Below are 18,784 nucleotides of genomic sequence, written 5' to 3' on the forward strand. Positions count from 1 at the left end.
CAGCTGGATCAGTTTTGTCACATGTGGAATGCAGGGTTGGAAAGGATGCAGTCACACCCCTTAAATTCCTCGTGGAAAGTAGTGATGCAACTGGCCTGAGTTCATAGTGGCAGGATTGAGCTGCGAAGCACCATTCCTTAAGCCCCGATGGCCCAATTTGGATCTCTAAATAATAGGCGTGCCTGGATCAGTGTTTAAAAATTAGCTCTTGCTCATTCCACGAGGTGCTACGTGATGACATAGCAGAGGTCTGAGTCCGACCCAGGAATACATACTTTGAAAGCCTTTTGTGTTCTCTTGATGGCTTTCTCTGTCCTGCTTTGTTGTGATGTTAACTCTTTGTAGTGTACAACCCAGACATTATTGACTGTATCTCCCTGGTTTAAGCTTTTTTTTTTTTTTTTAACTCAGTAAAGCAAAGCAGTAGATTGGGCTTCCTCTTTATTTCGCTCTATATAGAGGTCACAGAGAGATGTGTTTGAATCTGATTTCTGACTCACAGAAAATGGTCTGATGACAACTTAATTGAGATAATTACAACATTAGAGAAAAAACAACCCATCATTCCAATGGTAGTTTTAAAGAAATATGAATGTTTCTTCTGAACTCACCTGGTTCTAAGAAGAATCTAGTAAAATGGTTCTCAAAGTGTGGTTTCCAGGACCAGGAACATGTGCATCACATGGGAGTTGTTAGAAATGCAAATTCGTGGTCCGAGCCCCACACTTACTGAATCAGAAACTCACAGGTAGAGTACCTTGTGTTTTAACCAGCCCTCCCAGGGATTCAGGTGCAGGCTCAAGTTTGATAATTGTTGATCTAGTGCTGCTAAAAATCACAGATTGCAGCCCCCTTATTTGGACCTTTGAATCAGACAGAGGCTCCAGAGGGAGGCTCTGGGAATCACTGTAATAAGTGCCCCATGTGATCCTATGGTGAGGAGACGCTGGCCACCAGTGATAGGTCACCTGTGGTAGGTCACCTGTGGTAGGGGGTAGGTGAGAGGTGATGAGTGGTCGGTCCCCTCTCAGCATCAGAAGAATGGTTCTTTCTTGTCTGCCTGCCTTTCCTTCCCTTTTCTCTCCTCCCCTCCCCTTCTCTCTTTTCACCATCCCTCCCTTCTTTTCTCCTTTCTGATAAGAAATATGAACAACATTGACATACACAGTGACTTTAAAGAGGAAGGTGGAATCTATATTCAAGTGACCTAGACCTTGGTAGAGGTGAATTGGGAAGCATACTGCTTATTTGATTAGTAATTATGGACTTCCCACAAGAACTGAGAACTTAGTCCTCGAAACCCTAACATGCTAACAGAACCAACAATGTCCTATTTGATAGCACATTGTGAATACTTTTAATAGCTTGTGGAGGGTGAAAATAGGAAAACTTCAGTGAATTAGCTGGCTTTAATAAATAGTTTGATATATCAATAATAAATCCTATCATGACAATCAGTCCCAGGAGAATAATAAATGCAATGCCTAATTCTTTTAGCGTACTAGCATATGCAACCCAGTGATCATTTAACTTGGAATATAGGAGCAAAAGCCCCAAATTATAGAAAGATGTAAGAGTGATTGTCTAAAGTATCATAACCATAATAGTTTTAAGTGAGGTGTTGTGTAAATGCAAAAACTCTACATGTCAGTGTTTTTCCCATAATCTGCATGACTGAGTGGAAAGGATCTTTGGAAGGCTGTCAAATTTCAGTATAGAAAGTGTGGATAATGGTAATGTTTTAGTAAGTATTATGAGAATTTTCTTGGCATTATCTTAAATCTGGCCTTCAAATCTATCTCCCGTCTATCTTAAATCTGGCCTTCAAATCTGGCCTTCAAATCTATATCCCATTCATTGACTTATGCAGCAAACATTTATTAAGGTCCTACTATGTTCTAGGTAGTGGGAATATAGCAGTGGACAGGAGAGTCTAAGCTTCTATACTCAATGGAGCTTGCTAGTGAAAGAGACAGGACATATATATATATAATGAGATGCAAGGTATTATTTTACTTAGAGTGATAACAGATGGTCTCCCTAAGACTTACATTTGAGCACAGACCCGAAGAAAATAAGAGTGCTTCTTATCACACAGATATCTAGGGGGGGAATTATTTAAGGCAGAGGGAACAGCCAGTGCAAAGGCCCTGAGGAAGAATTGAACTTGAGTGTTCAACGAGAAGCCGAAATACTAGTGTGAATGGAACGAAAGAAGAGTTGTAAGTAGAGACCAGAATTTTTAGAGCTTTGTATGTTAGTTTATCAGAGTAGCCCAGGCAAACACAGCATGCTTTTCAATTTCCATCTCTTCCTTTTCCACTGAGACTATATATATCCTATCTAGTTAACTCACATCATTTTCCCCAATACTCAGGATAATGCATTTCTATATGAAAAATATGGAATATGAATTGAATGATCAGTTGATTAAATTAGATGAACCAAGTTCATACTATGTACCAAGGATTAGAAAACAAAAAAAAGTCCTTAATAGACTTAATAGAGAATTTATTAGTAATAAGTTGTATGCAATCTTTGGGTACGGTTTTCTTATTTATAAAATAAGGGGGTTGAATTAAGTGGTTGTTGAAATCTTTTTTTTTTTCTGTGAAGTTCTATGATTTCAAATGTATTAATTACTTTCCACTTGTGAATAAAACTTTGCCATAGTTGTTTCTAGTTGTGAATTAGTGTTTTTAGTTAAGTATACATAAGTTGGATAAGATTCATATGAAATCCACAAAATGTAATTAAGGATTTAGCAACTATTGAATGTGTTAAAGAGAAGTATAATAAATTGAGATTCCCCATGTCTAGTTAAGAGAGTTGCTGGAAATATTGTATTAATTGCCAAAGCAACACAGGTTTGCATAATGCGGTCTTTGGTTGGATTATGTTTGTTTTGGGTTCAAGTTTTGACCTTATTACTGCCTGGTTGCAATGTTATCTTTGAGTAATTCTCAAAGTTTCCCTGAGATTAACTTCAACTATAATATGTGTTGATTAATACCCATCTCCTAGGGTTGTTGTAAAGATATTTTGATAATATATATGAATTATTTGGCATAGGGCTTGATGCAAGGCACTGACTGAAGGTCAGATGCCTTTTCTCTCTTCCTTAAGTAAGTTTCCATTCATTTGGCACATAGAAAACCTACCTTGGATCTTTATTCAGAAAACTGTTTTCTGGGAGTTTGTATTCCTGGCAAAAATACAGTGTTTTGGACATACTAAGCACTCAAGGCTATTGACAATGTTGATGGCTGTGGCAATAATACTTTAGGAGGAGCTGCTGACCAGCTGTATTAAATTAAAGGGTCTAATTTATGGCATAAGGTTTTTACAGTGCTACACAAGTGCTACAGTACTTCAAAGAATTTAAAACTGAATTATGTTTGGTTGCAGAATGTATTTCCACAGTAAATCTTTAGGCAAATGATAGAGTGTCAGCTAATGATGGAACAGCGGTCATACGTTGCATCTGTATCTTGATGGAGTTAGGAAAGTCCTCTTTAAACGTTTTGCAGCTTTGAGGCAAGCAGTTGACAGTAAATATTTGTACTTTATTTGACATGACATCACAACGACTACCTCTTCTCCCATTATATCTCCTCATGGATTGAGTAGGGCTTCTCAATTAAGAAAACCTAATGAATCTGACTGTCTCCTTATCCCATCCAATAGAAGCATCGGCTTCAAATATGTCTATTCACTGACCTCAGTGCTTAAGTGTTATTACGGAAAGTGTGTGTGTGTGTGTGTGTGTGTGTGTGTGTGTGTGTGTGTGTGTAGGGAAAGCGAGTAGTTAAGTCAAGACAGACAAATATGTCACTGGCTTAAAAACTATGCTGAGTGGTAAACTTGATATACTTTTTCTTCTTGTAATTGCAAAGTAAACGTTTTCTGCATGACTGATCTACATCTGTCTTCTTGGAGCAACATTCTCATAAGAAAGCCCTCTCAAAATGAGCATTAAACTTAGCAAAGAGGAGGAAGGGGAGAGAGGGCCTATCTCCTGGGCCGACTGAGACAGGGACGGAGAGAGTTGGGCGGTATCTCTAAGAGGCACTGGAAGTAATCGCTGCTGGGAAGCTTAGAACAAACACGTGGGAGGAAATTGAGGCCTGGTTTATCTCATTGTCCTGCCTCCAAGGAGTAGGGCAGCTGACAGCACCCCTTGAAACTCTCACTTTAGGGTCACAAGGCCCATTTTTGAGCAACTCTAGAACAAAATACCTGGAGGGCAGTCTTTTGATATAATGGTAATGCTTAATGCCTGAGTGACAGAAAACACTGGAACACGTATCGTTTCACCTCTGACCCAATGAGTTATTTTTATGGGAAGCAGAACAAGAGGAAGGGAATTAAAATTAGAGTGAGGGCCCTCTAGGTTGAGAATGGAGTAGCAGTTTTTTTCACTGAGGTTAATAAAAAGGTAAATGTTATCTTTTAACATGGATGTTTTCAATCAGTATTTATTCTAAGAATATGTTTTCTGGAGATTTTGAAGATGACTTAAGATAGAGGTTCTACAACATTTTATGGTCCTATTTTTCCTTTTAATATAGTTTTCATTTTTTTTTCAAAATTAGGTAACAAAATATTTATTTTTTAAATTATATGTTGAATTTTCTCTTGCATAAAATGTTTGCCCTTAGGTTGTTTTTCAGAGGCATTGAAGTTTAATGTAAAAAGTATCCCAGCTACTGTGAAATTGAAAGAACCACCTGATGATCCATATTAAAGTCTTTTATGTCTCTAAGACACATTTCTGCTAAAAACCATGCCAGTGGGATTACTGTGTATGCTTTGGGTGGATTGTATGGGACAATTTCTTTTTTTCTTTTTTTGTTGTTGTTTAGAAATAAGGGTGTGTATGCATGTGTAATACTCTTTAATCCCAAATGCAAACCGAACCAAAGTATATTTAGACTTTTTGTACATGTTAGACTCAGTGTTAATGTCATCCAAATATCCAGTATCATTGAGCCCAAAGTTACCACAGAGTGTGAATATCGCATAGTTCTGAATTGCTAAAAAGTAATATTGCATGGAAATAGCGTGTGCAGTTTTTCATAAGCTTTTTCATCCAAAAAATGTGGCTGTGATTAAATACTTGTAAGCAAAGAGTCATGTAATGAAAAAATTTACACACATATGAAATAAGCACACTGATTCCCAGGCATGAAACAAAGAATATCATCTGTTTCTTTGTATCAAGAATTTCTTTTTTAACAATCAAGATACCAGATAGTGGTTTTGAAATGTAGACTTGTCCATAAACATTTTCTGTTCAATATAGTTTCATTTACTTGTAGACTGCAACATTATTTTTGAAAAGAGCTGCATAGATCTCTGCAAACTTTATGTTAATCTCAGGAGACATACTGACTGGGAAAATATTAAGTTGCTTCTAATTTGATTTTTCCCTGGGGCATTTTAAAGCTTTGTTCAGCCTCTATGGGGTGCATTTTTTAGAATAGATTTCTACTTTCAATGCTAATGTGTTCACTAATCACAATACAATACGTCATAAGTAGGATAATATTTTTGGTAAGGAATTTTTTCATTATTCATATTTCTGCACGCATATCCAAAATGCGTAAGCATCTGTAAAATAAAATTAGGTCCGTGGACATACAAATGGAAAGAAACAAAAGGAAAGCATCCAGGGAAATGACATATACTCTCTGTACTTTTGACATTTTAATGGGGGATATTAATAAAGAGAACTGTCTGTCTCTGGCACACACCTGTGGGTTGAGTTCAGCTGTTTTTATAATGAGATTCTGGCCCCGCAAGAGATACAAATTATGAGCAGAATGAAGGGTTTGCCACCAAAGATTGGATCTGTGAGAACAAAGGAGAAGATTGGTGGTGGCAAAGCTGTACTGTATAATATAAGGAGCCTCTATAAACTCTTTGTATGAGTTTTAAACTTTAAACGTTAACAGCTTTCTACTGTGGGTATGATAGAAATATTCTACAAATGGCCATCATTTAAGGCAAATTGAATTTTCTTCCTACAGCTTACACAATTTTCCTTCTTGTCATTAGCAGCCATGTTTCATATGTCAAAGGAAGACCATTCTTAAATAGGACATATTTGCCTCAATGCCAGTAAGTGACTTTAAGTGCTATTTTCGGATAGATTATGATTGTGACAAAACTAAGCCATTCAAGTAAAAGTTTGCCAGGACTGTTGGAAGGTTTGAAGAAGAGTTTGTCCTTTCATCCTTTGCCTCTTGAAGAACATCATCGCTTAGATTTCCTCAGGGGTTTTGAGATCCATGGAGATCCTGAGCAGGGGGTGGGAGGAAACTTGAATTGAGACACTGAATAGCCACCTGTCTATGGATGGGATGGATGATAGGTCTGCTGTAGGGCTGATGGGGAGAGAGAGTAAGAGCTCGCAGTGTTAGTGCCACAGCCTTTAGGGAAGCTAGAGAAAGGAAATGTTTGAACAACCCGGTGATAATCGTAATTACGTTCATCAAATTACACATGTAGGGGTTGAGTCAAGTTATATAAGCTTTCCCTGAGGCAAGAAAACTATGTCCTGGAAGTTTATGACGTGAGAACGTGAACATGTCAGACTTCTGAATACTTTTATTTCACAGTACTTCTTAGGATATCTTTCATTCCATGGAAAGATCTAGCAAGGTTCATTTATGTGGAACCCAGTATAAAAATACTATTTTACTGTACTTGCATGACTAATGTACTAAGCAACCTTATCGTTATCTATAGATACAAATACTCCATAGGACATGTCACAGAATGGTTAGAGGTATGGGGACAGAAGATATTTGGAATTAAATGAGCTCAAATCCTCACATTTGATTGGAGGACACTGAGCCACAGAGAGGCCAACAGATCATTTGGGGTCCTACAATGAGACAGGGTAATTGCTGGGTGTCAGCTTTCTGGCTGAGCACCCCAGGCTCCCAGACCCATGCTTGCTTAGTTACCCTGCACTGGAGGCACCTGGCTCTCACTGGAGGTGTCGAGCTTTCTAAACACAGTTCTGACTATAACACTCCCTAGATTAAAACCCTTTTAAGCTCACTGGATCTCCTCAGGACAGCGCCCACACTTAGTGCATGGCTCATAAAAACATACCCATGTGGGTCCTTCTTAGACCATAGTCTGTTTGCCACCATCTGCCCACTGAACTCTTTTTTTGTCCCTCAAATGCTATTTTTGTGTGTATGTGTAATGTTTGGCCTTTTTTTCACATACTTTTTCGTTAGCCTAAAACAGCTGTCCCCAACCTTTATGGCACCTGGGACCTGTTTCGTGGAAGACAATTTTTCTACAGAGGAGGCGAGGAGGGGGGGAGGGTTTCGGGATGATTCAAGTGCATTACATGTATTGTGCCCTTTATTTCTATTATTATTACACTGTAATATATAACGAAATAATTATACAACTCACCATAATGCTGACAGGGGGCAGAGCTCGGGGTAATGCGAATGGTAGGCAGCAGCTGTAAATACAGAGGAAGCGTCGTTCGCTCTCCCGCTGCTTACCTCCTGCTGTGTGGCCTGGTTCCGAACAGGCCACGAACCGGTAGTGGTCCGTGGCCCGGGGGTTGGAGACCCCTGGACTAAAACACTCTTCCCTACCTCTTCACAAGGCTAGCCCTCCCGACCCTTTCTATTTAGCTATTACTTTCTTAGGCAGCTTTAGTGCCCTCTCCCTGTATTTCCCCTTATGAGAGCACAAACCAAATTACATTGCTCATGTCTATTTACTCATCTGTCCCCTGCCAGATTGTGATTAAAGGTGATATCTGTCCGGTCATCCCTAGTCGCCCCATGTTTCACACATAGTAGGTCATCTATATAAACATATCAAGACCATTGAGTGGAGAAACTGAACTGAAGCAAAGTCGAGGACGGGTCTCCCTCTTGCTTATTTATCTCCAAGTGCTATTCTTTGATATCATTTCCCCTTCCCTAAACATCTCCTCAAATCCGTTACCCCAGTTGAGTCTCCTCCACTCATGATTTCCACAGAATCTTCACCAAATTCTAGATGTTCAGGTTATAGTTACAAATGTGCTGTCCTGTGGCACAGGTATGATGAGAGCCAGCCATCCAGGCAGGCTACCTGTCTTCAAAGCCCAGTCTCCCACTTGCCAGCTGCGACTCTTGAGCTTCTTTCCTGCCTCAGTTTCCACATCTCTAAAATGGGGATAATAACAGTAACTAACTCATAAGGTTGGAGTGAGGATCCAGTGAGATCAAATCCATGCAAAGCTCCTGGCCTAGTATTGGGCATTTGGTCACTGACATTAAATGTGAACTGTTATTATTTTCAGTTTAGAAACTCCCAGACCTGTACAGAAAAAATAAGCTTGGAACGTACTCTTCTTGATGGAAAATGGGTGTTGGCAAGCATCACTGTGATCTTACTTCCATCTGTTACTTTCAGTGTTAAAATGCTTAGTTTGGGTGAAAATTGTATTTTCCTTTAAAAGAAATTGGTAAACATCATCGTTTCCAACCTACCTGAATCGCGTCTATGGCATAAGCTTTTCTTACCTGAGACTTATATACCTGTGACCTCTGCTCAGACTTGATGGCAGCAAGACACACAGGAGGAAACGAAGCTTTCCAGTCCCAGACTTGCCGACCTCAGCCTAGACTGTGACAGCCTAAGCTAAGCAAACAAAGCAGGGGACTCGTTCAGCACCTGGACCCCTGAGTACTGACCTGGCATGGCAACTCAGAGGCTTACCTGGTATCTATTCACCTCTGTGTGGGGAGAAAAAGAGTGTATGCTAATTAGCCTGCTTGTAAAATATTGGACAAGTAGAGGCAAGTCTATCCCAGAACTGAATCTTATGTAAATAATGTATTTTTCTGTCTTCTCAGACAGCTCAGCTCTCTCAAGCCAGCGGAGTAGTTTCCCGACTTCCTTTTGGACCAGCTCTTACCAGCCCCCATCTGCACCCTGTTTGGGGGGAGTTCATCCTGACTTCCAGGTCACTGCACCCCCAGGCACCTTTACTGCCGCTGACCCCAGCCCCTGGTCAGGACATGGGCTGCATCAGACTGGCCCCGCCCCTCCCCCTCCCGTGTCCGAGTCCTGGCACTACCCTTTGGCATCTCAGGTGAGCCCGTCCTACAGCCACATGCATGACATGTACATGCGGCATCACCACCCCCACATGCACCACCGCCACCACCACCACCACCACCACCACCACCACCACCCTTCTGCTGGCTCTGCCCTGGATCCATCCTATGGGCCCCTGCTGATGCCGTCTGTGCGTGCGGCCAGGATTCCCGCTCCCCCGTGTGACATCACAAAAACAGATCCAACTACAGTCACCACTGCTACCTCAGCGTGGGCCGGAGCCTTTCACGGAACCGTGGACTTAGTGCCAAGTGTGGGGTTTGATACAGGTGAGCCCGGTGATTTCCTCCTTTCCATAAAAGAAGAAAATTTAATGAAATAAATACAGAAAAATGGAGGATGTTTTAAATACCTGGAAAACTTTTTTTCTCTTCCATGGGAAGTTCAGCTTTGCCCATATGTTTATAGAACTAACCATTTTTCAAGAATTCCTGCATTCCTGCAGAAACTGGTATGACTGCGTGAGAGAGGTCTCAGAACTTTTCTCCCATTTCTTAAGCTAGTAATCTGTTTCTTTGAACTGGAATCTCTGGCACCTTATATTTACAAAGATTTAAACACATTCTTTAAATCTCCCATGTCTCTGTGCTCTCTACCAGTGATGTGTAATGCCTAACAGAATTCAGAAATAGTATGTTTCAGTAATTTTTCCTTCTCCCTTTTTTGTCAGGTCTTATTTATTATTTATAAACCAAACTGCTTTCTGGAGTATAATCCATGTAATATAATCATGGTCTTTAAAAAGAATTATGGAACGTATTTTAAAGGAATGGATTTCTCTTCCCTTTCTTCTCCTTCCCTTCCTTTCCCTTCATTGGCCTTTTGTTATTTTCCTCCTCCCTCCCTCCCTCCCTCCCTTTCTTCCTTCTTTCCTTCCTCTTCTCCTCATCCTCCTTATTCTCCTTCCTTTCTGTTTCTTTCCCTCTCTCTCTCTTGTTTTAAAGCATCAGACTTGAGATTACTCTAAAGTCTATGTTCAACAGATTTAGAAAAAAATTGGTAAGGGAAATATTTCTTCACAGAGCATTCAGCTCCTCTCTGGAATTCACTAGTTCCGAAGGTCATGGTGTTAAATGTTTGAGCTTGATTTTTGGACCAGATTACACATATTAATAGTGTTAGTAGTTCTGAGTTCACAAAATCACAAGCATCACAGGCTAAAAGACAAATCAGGTCAGTGATTATATCCCCAGAATCTATGTTCCAAAGGCAGCCACCTCCACCTCCAATCCCAGGTTCTTTTCCTGGAACACTTTGTGACAAATTAGAATTTTCTTTCCAGAAGTTTAAGGAAACTCACTCTTTTCTTTTTTTTTAAATAAATTTTAGTTCTTTATTTTTTCCTTGTGATGAGAAAACTCACTCTTTTCATAGTTTTTCTTAGTTTTATTCTTAGTGTGCAAGATCTTTAATCTGAATGCTGGTCACAGCAGAGAAATCCCCAGAGTAATAAATGCTGAGTATCAAGTTGCGTTCACCCTGACATAAGTGAAACATTCTTATCTTGGTTAACTTGTTCTTTACTGAGCTTTCCAATGTTGGTCATTGCCCGACCTTACCCATTTCAGCTTCCTACTTAGCCTCTGGGATCAAGCTGGTTTTCTAAACTCTCAGGGGACTTGGTTCTCCCTCTCTATGAGAAGAGAATATGACGGGGCTAACCACCACAGGCTTCCCTCCTTCCTTTGCCACACACTAATAGTATGAAGGCAACTCTTGAGTTGTTTGATGCCTGGGGCCAAATCTAATGAGAGCCCCAGTTTGGTAGCTGCCATCATTGGCAGCCAGTCTCTGCAGGCTCTCACTTTCCAGGTACCTGCGTGGCCAGAGTTAACAATGCTCTTAGCAAGCAAATGGAACATTTTCTTCTTTCTTAGTTTGGGCTTCTTCAACAGGATACCATACACTGGGTGGGCTAAACAACAAACATTTAGCTCTCACAGTTCTGGAGCCTGGGAAATCCAAGACCAAGGTGCCAACACATTCAGTGTCTGGTGCGGGCCCACTTCCTGTTTCATAGATACTGTCTTTTCAGTGTGTCCTCACTTGGGGAAGGGACAAGAAAGTTCTCTGGGATCTCATTATGAGGGCACTAATCCCATTCATGAGGGCTCCACCCCATGACTTAATTGCCTCCCAAAGGCCTCACCTCTTAATACCATCACATTTGGGGTTAGGATCTAACATGAACTTTGCGGGGACACAAACATTCAGTCTGTAGCATCCAACCTTTGCATTTTATAACATAAAGGGGAAGGTGGATGTGATTGCCTTTGCTCCCTGTTTCTCTCTGTCACTTATTACCTAGTTTTGTACTTGTTAATTTTGGGGTGACCCTGATTCCTTGACTCACTGTCCAGAATTTTGGCTTGAAACAGTCTCTTCGGAATGAAAAGTCACCCTACTACCTTTTGGAAGTAGAAGAGAGGGGATTTTTGTTCTCTCTGAAGAATCTAGAGAGCACCCATATGGGTATATTATATAATAGTTCTTAATACTTACTGAGCTATGAATAAATACGTATTGAATACCCACTATATAAGGTATTGCCAGAGATACTTTATATATATTTTTTTGCTTTTAATCCTTAAACCAAATCTGAGAAGGATCTTCCCTGATTCAGTTATTGATAAGGACACAGCTCAGTTTTCCTATTTGAAAACTGCTTCCTAAATCACAAATGCTCAAGGTGGATTTGAACTAAGACCTGCCCCAATCTAAAGAGTTGCTGGGGTAGCATCTCCCTGTTTATATAGGTAAAAAAGACTATTAATTAAAACTGTTAAATTAGACTGTAAATGGTTAATTTTGAGGAATGAAGGTTTACCTTTTGGATGTATGTAGTGCTCTTCTTTGTCAGTGTGGGTTTAGGATGATGATCATGATTCTTTCCTGTCCCATAGTTTTAACCCAACTGAACAAAGACAAAGGAATCAAGCAGATAAAGATCAAATCATTAGCATAATTCTTGATCAGGCCAAATTGGAGATCTTAGATTAGGCTTACTACCATAATTGAACTTCCTGGAATCCTTAGCTAAGTTTAGATTTTGGGAGATCCAATCCTAGGGAAAATCTAGTCTTCAGAGAAGATTCCCATAGACAACTTCCTTGTCACACAGTTTAGAGCCTCGTTACTGTGAAAAGAGATGATGGTTGGTCAGATTTGCCTCAGAAAAGCATAGTCTGAGGCATGACTTACCTTACAAAGGCAGCAGGAGGAGCATGTACCTCCCTGCATGGGGGCGGCCCCAAAAAGAGAGGGTTGAAGGGGCTAAGCCACAGGGACTCATTTTCCTATCCTATTCTAGGGCATCATATCAAATATCACATCTCTCTTCCTTTAGGAAGAGTTAGGAGTGTTTTAGGTCAGTTTCCCCAAGAAACAGACTCTCTGATGCAGTTTTGGTTGTAGGAAATATATGCAGTAGTGTTCTCAGGGCAACATCTTTGTGCAATGGGAAAAGAATTGAACAGGAGAAGTCTCACAATGAATGAGTTCAACTGAACCTCAGTGGATTCTACAGGGAGCTCTAGATCTGGGATGGCCTTTTATAATTGTCTTGCCTTAAGTCAAGGTGGATGGGCTTTTATATTCCCACACTGATCAGTTGCTGGATGGATTTGCCCCTGGAAGGAAGGTCATGACATTAGGCAAGGTAGCCTTGTTCAGCCGAAAGCAATTCCCAAAGCGAAACAACTGAAGGTCATGAGCTGCCAACAGCAGGAGAATGAATATCTCAGCACAGAATAGTGAGGGACCTGACAGCCCACCACAGTATCCACTACAGAGGGACAACAAAAGAGCGGTAGCTACTCTTCCACTTTTCTAACTACTTGTAAAAGAAGTTTCTGTATAATAGGCCCAAGCACAGAAGGTAAGATTGTTGAGAAGAATGAGAGATGAGTCCCTCTATGTAATCTGTGCAAAGCTGACCTGACCGTGCAGCCCAAAACAGCTCAGAACTCAACATCTTTGTTAGGTGACTATTGAGCAACTGTGAAAAGAGCCTGCATTCAGGTGAGACAGGCCCGAAACTTCCCAAAGACCAGGTACTTAGGCCACCAAAATGTAAGTCATTTTTACATTAGGAGGTAAATAAATTAATCCAACCATTTGGAGAGAAATTTGGTAAAGAATATGCCCTTTTCGTCGATAGGAGGAAGGTTGAATAATTTTAGGTGCATTTTAATTTTGCAGCCATTTAATGAAATTAAGAAGTCTGGGAGGTTGAACATGATATAATGTTTAGTGACCTAAGAAAGTTTTAGAGTATCTTGTATGGTATAATCCAAGGGTCAGCCAAATTTTTCTGTAAATGGCCTGATAGGAATATTTAATGCTTTGTGGGGGTCACACTGTCTGTTGCCACCACTCAACTCTGCTTTTGTACTGTAGAAGCCCATCACAGACAGAAAAATAAATGAGCTGGTGGTGTCCCAATAAAATTTCTATTGATACTAAAATTTGAATTTTATATGCTTTTTGTGTGTCATGAAATGATACTCTTCGTTTTTCATTCCTTCTTTCTCAACCATTTAAAAATATAAAATCCATTCTTCCATTCTTAGCTCATGGATTAGGCATAAACAGATGGTGGGCCTGATTTGGCCTATGGGCTATAGTTTGCTGACCTCTAGTATGTATAGTCCCATGCGAATACTTGTTATCTATCGACACACATACATATGCATGTGTGTGCCTAGAAGTATATACCCCAACTTTTAATGGCCATTACTCCTAGTAATTAGTGGGCAATGTGAGCTTTGAAGCTAGATTGCCTGGTTTTATAAGCCCAGCTCTGTCCCTTGCTAGCTACAGGGCTTTGGGCAATTTTTTTAACCTGCTTGGTGCCTCAACTTCCTTATCTTTCAAAGATGTGTCATTGGGTGGTTTCAAGGATTAAATGAGTTAATGAAGTAAAACATTTACAAATGTGCCCTGCACATAGTAGGTACACTATAAATTCTGGCTACATAAGGGAAAGTGATCAGACCTTCACTCATTTTAGCTTTAAAAAAATTATTATTGACCAATATTTCATATAGCATACACTTCAGCATTTTAAAGCATACAATTCAGTGGGTTTTAGTATGTTGACAAGGTTCTACAACCATCTCCACTGTCTAAGTATAGAACATTTCCATCACCTCCACAAGAAATTCCATACTTCCTCCTTCCACTATTACCTGGCAACCACTAATCTACTTTCTGCCTTTATGGATTTTCCTACTGTGGACAGTTCATATAAATAGAGTCATACAATATGTGAACTTTTGTGTCTGCCTTCTTCCTCTTGGCCTATGTTTTCAAGATTCACCCATATAGGATGTATCAGAACTTCATTCCTTTTTAGGGTGGATACTATTCCATTGTATGAATAAACCACATTTTGTTTATTCATTCTTTCAGTATTTGGTTTGTTTCTACGTTTTGGCTAATAAGCATAATGTAATGAACACTCATACAAGTTTGTGGGTGAACATATGTTTTCAGTTCTCTTGGCTATGTACCTAGTAGAACTATGGGGCTGAGAGAACCTCACTTTTTATTTTATATACCTCTCTATCTCTTGAAGATATTTCAAAGAGCATTCACTATAGCCATAATTAATTTTTAAAAAAATTAATTACAGAGTATCATAATACGGTAATAGAATAGGGTTCTGGGGTTTGGTAGACAAAATTCTTCTACAAGCATGAGGAGAGATGGTCCATCTTTTCTGAAGGGCCCAAGCTAGGGTGAGGAGAGTGAGGTGCTTCAACTCAAAATTTAAAGAGACACTCACTTTCCAAGACGTGCAAGTAAATACCTCCTTAAATTTTGCCTCACCCTGCCCTGGCCCTACTTTCCTGCCTTGCCTGATTTGCTGTCACTTATTGCTCCCTCTGTTGAATGGATACTTCATATACATCGCTCAGAACGATCAGTGTGTTGATATGATTGTAGGGCATCTGTGTCTGCCCTCCTTGTGCAAACAGCAATACTCTGTTAAGAAACCTGGAAAAAATATTTTTGAGCTCTTAAATTTTGATAGTGAATAGGGAGCGCTGGGCAACAATAGGGAAGTCAGGCGTTCACAAACGTCCTTCTTTTATTTTTTTCTTCATAGACACTATGTGTCTGATAATATCATAAAAGTAGAATCACCTTAGTTTTCTGAATTTTTTATGATATAAGGCCTATAAGCTATATATATATATATTTATATATGTATAAATGTATTTTATACATATATGCACTTATATATGTATAAATATATGTATTCATAGTTCTACATATATATTTATAGTTATATATATATATATATAAATCTGATTTAATCTGAATCTTCTAATCTGAATATTTTGTGAAAGAGACGTCTTTCATAAATGACCCAAAATGCATTTTAATGCAATCTAAGTTGTAATTATTATTGCTTAAAATTATTATACAGTGTTCCCTTTGAAATAGGCTAATTAAACTCCTTCATTGGTTAAGATCAGTCTTGCTTAATACTATATGGATGCTTTACATTGAAATCCATTAGAAATATAAATATCTTTGTTTTATCAAATATAGGAAATAAAAGAGTGGGGTAAAAATAGCTCCCATACTAGAGCAGCAAATGGAGAAGCAGTTTCTCTCCATGAAAGAGAAATGGATATAAAGTCACCACTTGCTTTTCCATCCAGCCTCTAAGTTACCATCTCTCTAGATCACCTCTCTAGACCCATGCTTTCTTGTAGGTCGTCTGGTGCTGACAAGCTTTGGAATTTTATTTGGAATATTAAGGGTATCAAAATCATGGAGCTTTGCATACAGTAACTTCTTGGAAATCATTTCTCTCTCTAAACATATACATTTACAACAAAAAAACAAAGGAAACCAAGAGTTACCAACCTAAGACATTTGAATATTTACCTGATAGCCTAGTGCTCCAATTCCAGGCTTTATAATGAAAGAGAAATATGCTAAATTTGGAGAGAGATCATTGAGAGCCACAGTAATAATTAACAGGATAGTATGAGCTCTAAAAAATATTAAAATACCAAGATATTTTTCAGCATAGAGAAGAGAAGGCATCAAAGCAAAACATATGATAGGGGCTCAACTACAAACAGTTTCGCTCTTTTCCATTTCACCACTTCTTTGGAACATATATACTAGTCATTTAATATATATATGAAGGTAATGGGGTTTGTGATTCATTGAAGACTTTCCTGACGTTATTAATGATTTTTATAAATGAAGAAGTTAAGGAATTTTATTTAATAGTGTCATAAAATAGAATAGACACAGAAGCTTACTTCTAATCATTTGATTTCAGCAGGGAGACACATTAAATGGCATTTTAATATAGAAGCCATCCCTAGGACTATGTGATTTTTCAATGACAGTCACTCTGGTCAATAGAGATTTATAGATTTCTGGGTACTTACCTTGAGGGCCTTATCTCAATTAGAATAGTTAAAATGTCACAAAGAAATAGTTGTGGGTTAAAAAAAAATACTAGGAAGAATGTTTATAAAGTAATACTTCCTGTGGACTTTCTTTTACAGTTTATTATGATTTGGTGACAGTAAAGACTTCAGTAATTAACAGCTGATTGCTTCACACTTTCTGTAATCCTTTTTCTTTTTCTTTGGCCTATGGCATAAGTCTATTTTCCACTGAGAGGAAAAATAAAAGAAAAAACACCAAAGGTATGTTACAGTATTTGCACACTCTTGAATGGTGTTAGTTGTACAAGGCACATGTCCAGAATGACAGTTTCGTGACCAGAAGAAGATGGAAACCATCTTTGAGATGCATGCAAAAGGCCAGGAGATCTCAGCCAGAGAATGAAATCTGCATGAAAAGTAGCAGGATGGTAAATCAGAGGGAGAAATGCATTCCAGAGCACTGCTGTCAGTTTTGAGTATCCAGGGCTGGATTCTGCAGGGCCTTAATGAACCTCCCCTGCTCTCCCAGGGCCATGTATACCTTGCCCATGCTCTCTCCCAGCCCTTCATCCTTAGAATGGTGCCGTAATGTCACAATGCTGGAAACCTGGGGATTTCTTCCCACAGATCCTCCTCCGACCTTATAGGACAAATGCAGAAGCCTTCTGAGAGGATTCTGAATGTTTTAGGAATCATTTGCATAATGATACAAATAATTGCCTGTGTGATATGTGTGTGTGAATCCCTGTGAAAGACATGTTGGTTAAGGGAAAATGCTATTTTTCATACACTGCTGGTAGAAAATTAAAGAATTGTAAGGTTTTAAAAAGTGAACTAGAAAATGTATTACAGTTAAAAATTCTCATAACCTTTGGCACAGTATTCTTCCTCTTGTGAGTCTATGCCACACAAATACAAGCAGCAGCATATGAGGATAGAGGTACAAAAATGTTTATTGTGACAATATTCATAGTAGCAAAAAAGTGGAATCAAGTGACTGCCATCAAGAGGGTAATCTATGAGTGAAGCATGTTTTGTGTGGTATTGCTGACTGAAACAAAAAAAGAGATGAAGAAGTGCCTATATATGCCCTTTTTATAAAAAACGGATGGCAAGAAATCCTGCATGTGTGTACATGTACTTACAATTCAGTGAAAGCAGTGAAGACTAGTTTGTCAATTTGTGTTTCCTTTCGGGGCTAAAGGTATTGGGGTCACCAATATGAGTTTAAGGAGGAGAGAATAAGAGAAAAATATGTATGTATGTATGTGCCTATGTGTATGTAAGAGAAAGAGACAAGGAAAAAGAGAGGAGAAAGATTGATTTTATCAACAATTTACTCTTTCCCCCAAACTAAGGGGCTCATAAAATGATGGTAAACAGGAATGTTCATCTTTGCAGAGACGTTTATGGAAAAAGCAGCGGTCCAAAAAATAGATTCCAGGACCCGTATGTTCACTTAGTTATATTATGCTGAGCAAGCCTCACTACCTCTCTGATCCTCTTCCTTAGATGCAAAATGGAGATGATACTCCCTACTCTGACACAACTAGGAGATTCCAACGAACTAATGAACATGGTTGTGTTTTCTAGATGGTGACACATGGTGCAGAGCTAAAACTCTCATTATTCTTAATAAATATGGTGCATTTCAAACAGAAAAGGTCACAGTGGAGATGTGAAGCATCATGCATAATTGAGATGCAAACTTTAAATGCCTCTATCACTTTGACTGTTTCTAATTTAATTTGTTTCTGTTCTTGAAGAATAGCTGTGATATTTATTGGAGTCAAATTTCCCAGTAGTGGTGTCTGCTGGTATTGGCCATACCTTGAAAACTGGGTGCTTTTGTATTGGTTGGGCAGATTATGAGGGAAGGGAGGATAAAGAATCCAGAAGATAAAGATTTGAAGGGTCAACAGAATATACATCTTTGACATTTTTAAACATAGTTTTCTCCATCTAAACACTCTACCATGTGGTAGAGGTTACTAAAAAAGTATATCCTATCCCGTTGTGCTTATGGATGGTTGAGATATTTGTTCTTGACACTCACATAGATCGAAAGGAAATTGTATGTGCAGAATAAGGAAGTTAGACCATGAATATAATTAGATTCACCAAAACTCCATTAATACATGCTAATCTTCTAAAGTTGTGAACTAAAAACAGATTCATTTTCCATTCTAGTATTAATTTTGTGAACAAGT

The 18,784-nt window shown here is 39.0% G+C and overlaps 1 protein-coding gene across 3 annotated transcripts in view; it reads left to right on the forward strand.

Moving 5' to 3' along the window:
• The window catches only part of VGLL3 (vestigial like family member 3), a 41,542-nt gene that overhangs the window by 12,755 nt on the left and 10,003 nt on the right, over positions 1–18,784 (forward strand). For all 3 annotated transcript variants that reach the window (XM_065876705.1, XM_065876704.1, XM_065876706.1), the window contains exon 3: positions 8,886–9,419. In XM_065876705.1, coding sequence (XP_065732777.1) covers positions 8,886–9,419 — 534 coding nt within the window. The remainder of the gene's footprint in view (positions 1–8,885; positions 9,420–18,784) is intronic.

This window comes from Phocoena phocoena, chromosome 4 (genome assembly GCF_963924675.1).
Source record: "Phocoena phocoena chromosome 4, mPhoPho1.1, whole genome shotgun sequence".
Classification (NCBI taxonomy): Eukaryota; Metazoa; Chordata; class Mammalia; order Artiodactyla; family Phocoenidae; genus Phocoena; species Phocoena phocoena.